The 12,502-nt window shown below is 47.0% G+C and overlaps 1 protein-coding gene across 1 annotated transcript in view; it reads left to right on the top strand.

The window, feature by feature from the left end:
* Positions 1 to 29: 29 nt before the first annotated feature.
* The window catches only part of LOC130575580 (myosin-IIIb-like), a 26,470-nt gene continuing 13,997 nt past the window's right edge, over positions 30 to 12,502 (top strand). Inside the window, exons 1-14 of the mRNA XM_057369552.1 lie at positions 30 to 185; positions 255 to 320; positions 394 to 524; positions 3,285 to 3,387; positions 6,077 to 6,179; positions 6,663 to 6,819; positions 7,125 to 7,227; positions 7,489 to 7,617; positions 8,820 to 8,928; positions 10,065 to 10,181; positions 10,556 to 10,656; positions 11,109 to 11,195; positions 11,369 to 11,434; positions 11,729 to 11,842. Coding sequence (XP_057225535.1) covers positions 60 to 185; positions 255 to 320; positions 394 to 524; positions 3,285 to 3,387; positions 6,077 to 6,179; positions 6,663 to 6,819; positions 7,125 to 7,227; positions 7,489 to 7,617; positions 8,820 to 8,928; positions 10,065 to 10,181; positions 10,556 to 10,656; positions 11,109 to 11,195; positions 11,369 to 11,434; positions 11,729 to 11,842 — 1,512 coding nt within the window. The 5' untranslated portion in view covers positions 30 to 59. The remainder of the gene's footprint in view (positions 186 to 254; positions 321 to 393; positions 525 to 3,284; positions 3,388 to 6,076; positions 6,180 to 6,662; positions 6,820 to 7,124; positions 7,228 to 7,488; positions 7,618 to 8,819; positions 8,929 to 10,064; positions 10,182 to 10,555; positions 10,657 to 11,108; positions 11,196 to 11,368; positions 11,435 to 11,728; positions 11,843 to 12,502) is intronic.

The following is a 12,502-nucleotide window of genomic DNA, read 5'->3' on the forward strand; positions in this document are numbered from 1 at the left end:
GGCGGGCTCAGGGCGGAGCGGCGGGGCCGGGCCGGGCCGGGCAGGGCAGGGCGGTGGCGATGGTGTCCCTGGGAGAGCGTCGCCCCCCGCCCGGCGTGGCCGGGGACCTGGCGGCGCTGGCCGAGCTGGATGAGGCGGCGCTGCTGGCCGGGCTGCGGGAGCGTTTCCWGCAGCAGCACATCTACGTGAGTGCCGGAGGCAGGGGCGGGGGGCGGCGGTGGGTGCTCGGCTGACCGGCTGTCCCGCTCCCACAGACCGACATCGGGGACATCCTCGTCGCCATGAACCCCTTCCAGCCGCTGCCGCTCTACGGGAGAGAGGTGAGCCCCGCGCCCCMCRCCGGYCCCGCCGCCCCCCGGCCGCTCACGGCTCTCCGCCACCGCTTCCCCGCAGGTCTCCGAGCGGTACCGGCGCCTCCAGACCGACGGGCAGCCGCCGCACATCTTCGCCGTGGCCAGCCGMGCCTACCACGCCATGCTGGGCCGCGGGGGCGGCGGGCCCCGCAACCAGTGCATCCTCATCAGGTGAGCGGCGGGCGGGGGTCCCGGGGCCGGCCGGGGCGGGGGGCGGCCCCCGAGCTCCCGCTGGGCTCTCCCCACTCGAGGTGCAGGTGAAAGCCATATCCAGTACTGTTGGCGAGTTAAAATCCAACTGCGCTGGAAACACATCCCTCACCACGACCGCTTTCCCGACGGGAGAGTGGGTAGGTCCTGAGGAGGTGTGGACAARCAAAAGTGGCTTTCGTGGAGCAGCTCGGCCAGCAGTCTTTACAACAGTAAAGCTGTCAGGTTCGCTGCTGGGAATTCCTAACACTGTAAAGATTTAACCAGCTCTGGGCAAAGCCATCGGGTGCTCTCATTTGCAGCACAACTGCCATGGTAAAAGCGRTAGTGGAAGTTGGCRGGACGGTAATGGAAGGAACCAGTTTTCACCAAGTGGAGTTTCCCATGTGTAACCAAAGAGCAGGAGGAATTAAAACACGCTTTTTTGCTCTAAAACACTTGGGAGTCTTTTCGGGGAGGATCCAATTGTCATGGACAGTATTCCCCTATAGATGTGGGGATAGAAGGGTTTTTTTAACCAAGGAGCATACCAGTATCACAAACATTTCACTCCATGCTGTCACTCTTGTTCTGCTGGAACTCTGCAGGGCAGCCGGTAGCATCATTTAGCAGAGAAAGCATCGAACAACATCAGCTCCCAGAGAAAGCATCGAAGAGCGAGGAGAAAGCCTTGAAATATTAGCTGTCTCTGCTCTACAACTGGGTGTTGCAGAAAACAGTTTAAATGTCGCCTCAGTTAAAATGCTAATTGCCAGCTTGTTTGATTTGATACTCCTTTATATTTGCCTTCTGATCACTATATCAGTAATTTCAGTCTACGTGGCATGGGAGTGAATTACTCAATCACTACTGTTTTGGTAGAACTGGGAGCTGACTTCAAGGGCCACTTGAACCCCACTCGTTTTGCAGTCTCCAGGCCAGAAAGGTGGCTGTGCTTTACATGAAGTGCTCTCAGGAAGCAGTGGCCATGAAGTCAGGTGCAAGAGGCACTGCTGGTAGGGCTCTAGAGAATAGAGAGCAGTCATTGTGTTTGTCTTGGGAGGTGGAAGACAAGAAAGAGTAACCTGTTGAGAATTGCCAAACAGTCAGTGGTCTGGTTGTTTTCTGTAGTGTGGCTGTTTTCTGTCAGCACTTCAGAGATAAATCTGATTTACTCCTGTGCATCTCGCAACCTTTTACCTGTGTGCTGCTRTCACAGGAAGTTTGTGGTTTTCCTCTCAATTAGTGTTTCACCACTGATTGACAAGTTTCCCTGARGTGAGCACAGTTGGGATGAATGGGGAGGATGAGGTCACCCCTGCCACTCCATAATTCACCACAACAGCACAGGGACACAGCAGAATCCGGTGTCCTTTGTGGTCTGTTTAGTGTCACCATCTGAGTCTGGGAGGTCTGGATAGCATGCTTCAGCAGTTTATGTTGGATGAAGCAGCTGCTGCCAGGTGTTAAGTGTTTGCTACAAAATTGCCCTGAGCTACAAATTCCACTGGCTCCTCTTGCCTCCCCAGTGCCAAAGGACATTAGTCATAGCCTGGGTGTGCTGCAGTACAGCACCTGGTTCACCTGAAGATGACTTTGCATTTGTTCACAGCTGGGGCAAGTTACACACCTGCTGTGCTTGCAGGACCTTCTGAAGTTGCTATGCGTGTTGGAGGGTCTAGGGACAAGATTGAAACATGGAAGTGCTGTTTGATAGMGTTTTTTTGTGGAGGAGGGAAGTTACTGAAAAATAAAAATAAACCTGACATACTGAGCAGGGRCACTGGATGGCATATTCTCAACTGGCAAAATGGTCTTATTTTGTTTCTGTATATTTGGTGCTGGTCTGACCTGTGCTTGGGATCAGGGACCTGCTGTAGTATTTGACATTTTTAKCCACCTGTGACACGTAATTGATACCAAGTGCAGAGCCACTGGGAGTTACAAAGCAGTAAAGCCACRCCACACGCTCAAAGGTCAGCTCAAACGAAACAGAGACCTGCCCTCAAGTATACCTCCAACATTTCCTGGATTTTTTTCCCCTATGCATACACTGAAGTTCTCAGACGATGTGATGTTGTCAATCAAGGACATTTTGTCTCACTGATCGTGAATTCCCCTTCCCAAAACAGGGGAAACTACACTTTCCAAGTGCTGGCTGTTTGATTTGGAGGCGGAGGCACCATGGATATGTAACAGTAGAGTGACGTGGATGTGTGACAGCACAGTGACGTGCACTGCTGGCACTGTGGGAGTGTGGCCAGCTCTGCACCTGCATTCCTAGCCAGCTGAGGCACGTGGATGTGAGAAACACCCGCGATCTGAGACTGCCACAGCATCCCATCATCAGTATCCATTTGTGGATGTGATGTGGATGGGGCAAATCTCTCTGGAGAAAGAGGAAGCTGTTAGCTCCAGTATATGCGAGGGAGTTGAGGTACCAGATGACCTTTGAATCAGAGCAAATGATCTGTCTGGTGCATCTCATCCAGAAATGACAGTGTGGGGTACATTTGTACTCCTTGCAGATGGGAAAAAATTCCTGATGAARGACCAGAACCTCATGGGACACCCTGGGTAAAGCTGTGGTGTGTGTGTGTTTGTTCTCACACCTGTGATTTTGCTGAAAAAGTTGTGAAACTCTTGTAGAGGACTCTCAAGTAATGGAGCACTTGAACCATAAGGGACAGAACAAAACTGTACRTTCAGGCTGACGGAATTTATTTTGCTTTCTCTTGACAGTGGAGAAAGTGGTGCAGGGAAAACAGAGAGTACGAAGCTGTTATTGCAGCACATAATGAACCTGTGCAAAGGCAACTCACAGCTGGAGCAGCAGATCCTTCAGGTAGGTCATTGCAGGATGGTGCTTGAAGGTGCAGAAGCAACTTGCAAGACAAGCAAGACAATTTGCTTTAGGCTTAGGAGGCCTGCTGGCAATTCACTGCTGGAAATCGGGGAGCCACACATAAGACACAGAAGAAAGTAGTGGACAAGAATGGTGAGATAGCTGACCACAAATTAGAAAGGTTAGTAGGTCAGTTACTTTGCTAGCTGGAGATGATTCTTAAATTATAGAAAACTATTGCAATCATTTTAAATGTTCTCTGTTACAAGAGATTGCTGGCATTTTTCCAAATTATTTCCTGTTTGAGGTAGAACAAGGACTTTCATTAGAGAAATAAAATATTGTTTTAATGGTACACAGAGATGGAGAATTCWCAAGGCTTGTAGTAACCTTTCCTTGGCTGCTTAGAGTGCCAGGCACATACCTGCTAGCTGGCTAACTGCCATCCTTGCTCTTTTCTGATAWCTTTGCCAGCTCATTTTGAAACATATTTGTCTCTTTAGTCTGAAATATTTCCACTTGGATTTCTCCCCAGGGTGTTGTAAGGTTTTTTTTTTAAACAAATCATACTTTAAGCCTTCCATGTGATAGATTAAGAAGAGTGAGTTCTTGGACTACTTTGCTTTGAAGTCTGTCTTCCCATGTTTCCTGTAGAAACAYTGAGATCTTTCTGTGTGTGGTGCGTTAACCAGTGCCCACCGAGCCACTCTGTCATTCCTCCCTCTTTAACTGGACAGGGGTAGAAAAACATGACAAAGGGCTCATGGGTTGAGATAAGAATTTTGAGATCACTCAGCAGCTACCATCACTGGCAAAAAAAGGCTCCATTTARAGAAAATTAATTTAATTTCTTGCTAGTTAATCTCAGAGCAGGATAATGAAAAATGAGAACAAATCTTGAAACACCTTCCCCAACWCCTCCCTTCTTCCTAGACTCAACTGACTCCCAATTTCTCTACCTTCTTCCCTCCAGCAGATAAGGAATGGATGTTTAGGTCGRTTCATTACACATTATCTGTGCTACTGTCATCTTTATCACGTTCTTCCCCTCCTCCAGCATGGGATCCCTTCCACAAGAGACAGTCCTTCAGGGACAGACTGTTCCAGCTTGAGTGCCTTGATGTGATGCAGTCCTTCAGGAACAGGGTGCTCCAGTTTGGGTGCCCTGCACAGGGTGCAGTCCTTCAGGAACAGGGTGCTCCAATTTGGGTGCCCTCCATAGGGTGCAGTCCTTCAGGAACAGGGTGCTCCAATTTGGATCCCCTGCACACGGTGCAGTCTTTCAGGAACAGGGTGCTCTAATTTGGGCCCCCCACAGGGTGATGAATCCTGTCATCAATCCTCCTCCAGCATGGGCTCCTCTCCACTGGCCACAGGTCCTGCTAGCAGGGCTTCCCATGGGGTCACAACCTCCTTCAGGCATTCCCCTGCTCTGTTGTGGGCTCCTCTAGGGCTGTAGGTGGATCTCAGCTCCCCAGGGATCTCCAAAGGCTGCAGGGGCACAGCAGCCTCACCAGGGGCTGCAGGGCAATCTCTGCTCTGGCTCCTGGAGCAGCTCCTGCCGTTCCTCCTGCACTGACCTTGTGTCTACAGAGCTGCTCCTCTCAGACACTCTCACTCCTCTCTCCCTTCAGTGGGTGTGCAGCAGGTTTTATCTGAGAGGTACTGCCTCTGTCACTGGTGGGCTCAGCCTTGGCAGCGCAGATCTGTCTTGGAGCTGGCTGCCATTGACTCTGTTGGACTTAGGGAGAGTGTCTGGCATCGCCTCACTGAAGCCACCTCTAGCTCCTCCTGCAACCAAAATATTGACTGGTAAACCCAATGCCCCATGCTGTGCTTTGGGTTCTGCAGTGGTGTGTTATTTCAGTTTGATGTCATCCGTGGTGGATCCAAGGTGAATGCCTGTGCTCTGTTTTGGGAATGTGACGTTGATGCACCTGCTCTCTCTGCTCAGAGCTGGCTTGGGCCACACTGCCAGGCTGCTTCTGGCMTGAGCAGGTTCCACAAGCAGGAGAGCTGAGTTTGCTCAGCATAGCRCCTAGAGCCAGCCTCTGGTTCCTTCACAGGAAATAACATTCCTTTTAGCTCAGATGACTTGCGTGGGATTGCAGTGTCATACCTTAAAGCTGTGTTCAACAGCTCTACCCTGAGGCATTATTCTTCCAGTGGACAGGCATTCTTTGCTCAGATACGTAAGAGTTATCATTTTGCCACCTTTGCATCCATCTTGGCAAGCTGGTCTGATAGTTCTGTTAATTTCTTTATAATTCACTGTCCTTATGTCTACAAATTTCAGTGGCTAAGCTGTCATAGTTGCATTAACTGAGTGCCACATTAACCTTGTTTATTGCTGTAGTATAGCACTCAAATTATCTAACAACAGCAGATACTGTGTGGAAATCAGTTATACCAACCTTATCTTATARCAAATGACTCAATGATCTCACTGAGATCCCATCAGTTTGTACTGATTGTCATTAATCTCATGCTGCTTAGTCTTTGTGATACTTACTTTTTTGAATTTCTTTATCTAGTCAGAGATAAAATAGATGCTCTTCCATATTCATTGAGTGGTTCCTTTTCCAGCTGAATGCTGAATAGCAAGTGCTAAAGATAATTTTTTTCCAAGTAAGTTAGATTGGATTTCTTAATCTGAAGAATAGTTGTTCTGCTTCCTTGCTTGTTTTAGGTGAATCCATTGCTTGAAGCTTTTGGCAATGCCCAGACTGTGATGAATGACAACAGCAGCCGCTTYGGAAAATACATACAGCTGCGTTTCCAGAAAAATACAGGTAAAGTCAAGGGTGATTGCTAGCCTGGGGAGTGATTAGGAACTGGAGGGAGTGGACTGAGTAGCCTGGATTTATGGAGGGTAAAATTGTGGCATGTGGCTCCCTGTGGGAAGGGTGTGCAATTGAGTAAAATCTCAGCAGCCACTGTTGGATAGGACCTGGATAGGATTAGGCCTGGTTAGAACAGAATGGGATTAGAGGAAAGGGTATCAGGGTGAGACTGTAGGGTGAGTATCATTAATACTCAGTAATGCCAGAGGCCTTAGGTTCTGCTAAAAGTGATGAACAGAAATCTCTTAAGACCACAGGAAACTTGGAGAGGGCCGTTTCCAGTGTGCTAGGAAGCCTAGAGTGCCTTGCACACAAGAAAGTTAATTTAGACAATTCTGCACTTCTGTCACCAAAGAAGAGATGTAGGACAGCTCAGGCAGCTTCATGTCCCCCAGAGTGAAGTTCCTCATCCTGTCACCTTTTTGTGTGCAGTGCAAGGTGCAAAGCTGAGCGAGTACCTGTTAGAGAAATCACGGGTGGTGCAACAAGATACTGGGGAGAGGAATTTCCACATCTTCTACTACATGTTTGCTGGACTGTCTTCAGAGCAGAAGGAGATGTATGGATTATTGGATCCTTCACTCTACAGGTATGTCAAAGGCAGACCTAGTTTAATCTTCTGGATGGGTGGTGAAGGAGATAACGATGCACAACAGAGTTTCGGCTCTGCCTTGGGGTTTTATCTGTGGGTAAGTGGAAGCTGGAGTGGGATCCAAAGCTACATGAAGAGATATTATGGATCATCATGGAAGCTGGGAGGTCTGGGATCTCTGCTGCATTACCTTGGAATGGTTTCTGCCCCCTTTGTGTCTCCACTGCTGGTGATTTGCTTTGTGTCCATGAGTTACAGTACTGATAGTATGAAAGTTTTATATGGGATATGCACTTTCTCAGGTACATAAGTGGACGATTTGGTACACAGGAAGTAGCTGAATGCTGGAAGCACAAATACCGAGAGGTTTGCAATGCCCTTGACATGGTGGGCTTCCAAGAACAGGTTAGTCCTGGGGTCGTTTAATTTCCATCTGTGCTTCCTGCAGGCATAGTTTCTTTCTAGCTGCTCTTTTGAAGTTCAGTCCTATTCCTTCCTCTAGATTTTCTATGTCACTTTCAGAYCACCTGAGTCTGCCAGACTTTGTGGAGAGCTTTCCCACAGGCTGTCTATGCCTCTTCCCTTAACCTCTCCAACTTCTGGGTCCTCTGTGTTGTACAGTCTACATGCTGGTAAGCTTTTCATCACCTTTCTTCTGTGTTTTAGGAGCAGGTGGACATGCAGGCTATCTTGGCTGGTGTGTTGTCTCTGGGAAATGTGACCTTTGAGCCTGAGGAGAGCGATGGGTCTGTAAAAGTCAGTGAAGCCTCACGGGGATGGCTGAAGGCTGCAGCGGTGAGTCACAAGGAATGTTGACAGAAACCTTGTGGGTATGATGCTCTTCCCCACTGGCTGTGTGACTGCAGGAGCTGTTCCTGCCAGAGATGACAGAGGATGTTTCTGCCTCAGAGTGTGAAGGCTTCTAAAGGGCTAGGGTTTTTTCTTGAAATGTACAGTTTGACCCCATGACTGCATTTGTGTTCACTACTATTCATATCCAAAGAGACAYGTCTCAGCTTCTATTTCTTGGATGTCTAGAACACGTGTTTTACACAGTCATCATACTCCTTGCTAACCTCATACACAATCTTCTTTAACTAAATGTTTTGTGTTACTAAGTGTGATKATGCCTTGGAGAAATTCAGGAGTGCAATATCTATACACTAATTCTGTGTTTTCATTGGATTTTGTTCAAGGATTTCACTCTCAGTGCTCTCATTTTTTTGTTGGTTATCTTGAATTAAGCTTTCTACTATTTTGCATGAAATTACCACAGATTATGTGGTATATTTTCCAGGACCATTTTGTGTTTTTTATGTGGGATGGATACATTATCCTGCTTTGTTAACAACACAGAACAGAAAAAAGTAACATATTCCTCCCCTTTCTATTTCCTTTTGTTTTGATCTGTTTGAAATCCCAGCACCCCGTTCTTTGGTTTCCCTTCCATCTCTTTGACTGTTTCCCTCCTACACCATACCTGAAACAACCACCTACATCTGTTCAGCAGCCAACTTCTTTTTATCTTTACTTTTGAAAGCCTGCTCCTTATTTTTTGCCCACAGGAGGGGAATTCCTGTTAAATCACTGAGGRGTTCGGTGTGTCTGAGTTTGCTTTTTTCCCTGCCTCTCGTGTGGGTTCGTGTGACTCTGAAGCTCAGATGCTCTGGCACCTGCACAGTCACCTCCGTGTGGTGCTGTTCAATAAGTCATTAAACCACTCAGCGGGGACTGGAGTGGCTCCAGAAGAAGGTGAAAGGTGGCAGCACAGGGAGAACAAAACAAAAAGTGTTTGAGATCGAGCTCGTGAGGCTGGTCACTGCAGGGGTGGAGCAGATCAGAGCCCACATCTGACTCCGTGCCAGCAGCAGCGCTTGCCTTTCAGTGGGGCTCAAAGGCCTGAGCCTAAATCGTGACCCTGTCACACACACATRCAATCCCCATCAGCAGAGTGGGGGTTTTCAACTGACTGTCCTGGTCTGTTTCCTGTTTCCCAGGGTCAGTTTGGAGTCCAGGAAGACGAGCTGTTAAAATGCCTGATTTGTACAACTTCAGTCACCCGAGGAGAGCAGATCCAGCGTTTTCACACCCAGCAGCAGGCGGAAGGTAGGGAACACAATGAATTGCAGATGTGCTGGCTAGAAAAAACGGTTTTTGATGGAAAGGTATCCCCACACATATGCAGCTTATTGGGAACAAAGATGTCCTTCTGTGCCTCTTCATTCCTCTCACACAGAGGCAAGTATGTCAGTGTTTATCTGTTTAGTCTCTTACTGACTTGTAGGGCCATGAATGCTGCTTTTGTTTGATCTCCAGGAGGCTGCAGAGATTAAACGAGAAACCAAGGAATTAGCTTTGCTTTCTCCCTCAGTCCTTCCCAGGARGAAGCTTTGGGTATTTGTGCAGAGGAGGGGAAGGCTCCTGTTGCAGGGTGCTGGCAATGTGCAGAGTTCTAGGTAATAGACAGAGAAACAGCAAGAGCTATGAGATGTCACAATATCCGGAATGGAGTGAAAATAATAAAATAGCAAGTACAAGGTGGTATTTTCCCCTTCAATAAAACAAGAAAATAAAATAAACTATACCAAAAGTTTCAGTTACAATATTTTTTATTTCAGTATTTTTAAAACTAATTAAAAAGAGATTATTTCTTAAATAAATTTATTTCTTAAAATAAATTTTAAAAGAAAGTGAAAATTAAATGGGATTAGCTACTTCTGTTTTACAAATTTCTCTAGACAATAAAATACACATCTCATATCATTGGTCACGTAAACTCAGTCTCCTTCTTAGAATGTCAGCGAGCTTTCCAGCAATTGAGTCCTCTGCTTGCCTCCAGCATTTAAACACTTAGCAACCGTGGGCTAGGAGGGAGACAAACAACCAATTTTTGAAGTAAAATTTGGAGCTTCTCCCTTAGTTTAGCAGTGAGGGGATCCATACTCGGCAGACCTTCAGAGGGGAAAGCAAGTGTCTGGATATTCTAAAAAGTGGCCCGACTCAAAAATGCCCTGGTATTCCATGTGTGATGTAGAAAGTTTGTGAAGGTTTTGGAATTAAAGAGCTGTTTTTACATTTGCAAAAGGTGGGGACAATCAGAGTGGTATCTAATGTTTATCTGATTTTTAAAGTAACTTTGTACAGACATTGTTGCTAGAAGTGTATATACTGAGCCAGCTCGTGTGTCCAATCCCTTGCTCTCCTGTGCGCCCTTCAGTGAGGTTCTGCTGTTCCCTCTGCAGATGCTCGGGACTCCATCGCAAAGGTGGCCTATGGCCGAGTGTTTGGCTGGATTGTTTGCAAGATCAATGAGCTGCTGGCTGAGAATGTGGATCCTGAGGTGGAGCTGAGGGAGATAGGTGAGTTCTGCCTGCATTGCTCCTGTTCTGTTCTCAAATGTGCATCCCTCAGCCGCAAAGGACAGGCACAGCAGGARGTTTCACAGAGTTTGCCTGCTGAGATACGTTATCAGAACCATGATCMTGCTGGAGATAAGAGTCAGCTGCATGAAGTCTGTAGGGCTTTCTTCAACTCTGAGCAGTCACTTGCGTCTGAAGCAATTATTGTGAGGCTGTAGAGCTCTTCCACAGCTTCCACCACTGCCCCTCTTGTCTGCATTTTCCCTGTGCCAAAGGAGCTGGTGATAAGAGATTTAGTTGTGTGTTGGTGTTTAAAGTAATCTTCAGGAATGGTCTGCAGGTTCCATAATGTGCTCTTCTTCCCTTTTTTTTAGGCATCTTGGATATTTTTGGGTTTGAAAACTTCGCAGTGAATCGTTTTGAGCAGCTTTGCATAAACTTGGCCAATGAGCAGCTGCAGCATTTCTTCAACCATGTAAGTGAGCTGAGGTCTGCTTCACCTTGTGTTGCAGAGGAAGCAGAGCACTGCTCTATCTGGGAAGGGAAGTTTTTTGGGGAAAAACAGATCTATTGCCTGGAAARACAGAAATAGTGATCAGTGAAGGAGAATAGAGAGCACCAACCTTGCCTGCTGGGTCAGAGCAGCCAGTGGGACAGGAAAGGAACAGGTAGAAGGATCAAGCAGTAACCAAAGTCATTAGAGCAGGGTCACTTGCACTCTGAAAACTGTTCCTGCTTTATGCACCAGTGAGTGCCAGGGYYACAGAGAGTCACAGAGAACAGCAGTTTCATCTTTYGTCTCGGACCTCTCACGCTGTGGCTGAGTGTGCCAACGCCTCTGTCYTCTGTTCAGGGCARGAAGGAAGACRTTAAGGATTGTCTGGCCAAGTCTGSTGGGTGCTTCARCCTCCTTTTCCTTTATTTCAGCACATTTTCCAGCTGGAGCAGGCTGCCTACAAGGAAGAAGGGCTGCCTTGGGAGACCATCACATTCAACAATAATGAACCTATTCTGGTGAGTGAGAGGACTGACTGATAGTTTTTCTGTGTCTAGCCAAGAGAGAACCCTTGTTCTTTCTGTCATGGAGAGGAGATGCACCTGGGAAGAACCTCTGCAGAGGGTGGTGAGGGTGAGAGAGGATGCCCTGCACTGCTTCAGACATGTGTCTTGTGTCTCCTTTCCTGCAGAATCTGCTCTTGGCCAAGCCACTTGGGCTGCTGTCTCTTCTGGATGAGCAGAGTGCATTCCCTCAGGTATGCATAAGAGAGGAGGCAGAGAAAACACTCTCGAGGCTAATATATTCATGGATATCTGGGCTACAGAGAGAGATCTTAGGCTGGAGTGCAGGAGAAGCAGAGGTGTCCCCATAAGTGACTTATGAGACAGGACATCCTGGTCAGGGGCTGTCTAGTGGCATTGGCATCCCTGTGAAGAATCAGAGAGAAAAAAGATTATTGCACAGCCAAGGATACTTCCAACACTTTGTTTTAATTCCATGTGTTCTCATTAGGTCTCTGTTGCAGCTTATGAAATCTACTCTCTTGCAGGCAACTGATAAGACATTTGTGGATAAACTAAACAGCAGYTTTAAGGGGAATTTACACTTCCAGCCAGTCCGAGGCCGTGTTTTGGGTTTCAGCATCATTCACTATGCTGGGAAAGTATGTACTGTTTGCAGGAAGAATGCTGTTGTGGTGTATGTTGGAGGGGGTGGAAGTGTTGCCTGGCAAATAAGGCTTTGATGTTCAGGAATGTGTGGTCTGAGAATGACACCAACAGAAGTGATGTGTTCCAGTGGATTGCCTCTTCAAACTCCCTGGGATTTATTTAAAAGGTACAGAAAGAGAAGACCTCTGAGGAAAGTGGGGCTGCCTCTGGGGAGTGTAGGGCGTTAGATAAATCTGCTATTCTTCTAATCATCATTCTATTAGATGATTTTTTAGGACTACTAGTCCTAAAATAGTACTTACTAGTCCTAAAATAGTACTTACAAAATAAAAGTCCTTTTATGTTCACTATGCAGCACCAAAGGACAGGGTAAAGGCTTTTCTTTTACCTACTGGGTTCCTGAGTATGGCCGTGACACTTTTATTACAAGCACCTGGGAACGCTGTGCAAACAGCCAGTAATTAATGTTTTGAAAGTSGAGGCAGTTATTTGTCCATTCAATGGTATCTAAGCAGCCTGAGATTTAGGACTATCACATGTAACTTTACTGCCACCAGTTTTGAAAGCATTGGTCCACATAAGTTTAATTGATTGGAGATAATTTTTGGAGCAGGAGCTGATATGACAACTCAGGTCACTGTAATATGCAGTTT

Source organism: Malurus melanocephalus, unplaced genomic scaffold (assembly GCF_030028575.1).
Source record: "Malurus melanocephalus ecotype Western Australia unplaced genomic scaffold, MMel_1.1 scaffold_113, whole genome shotgun sequence".
Taxonomy (NCBI): Eukaryota; Metazoa; Chordata; class Aves; order Passeriformes; family Maluridae; genus Malurus; species Malurus melanocephalus.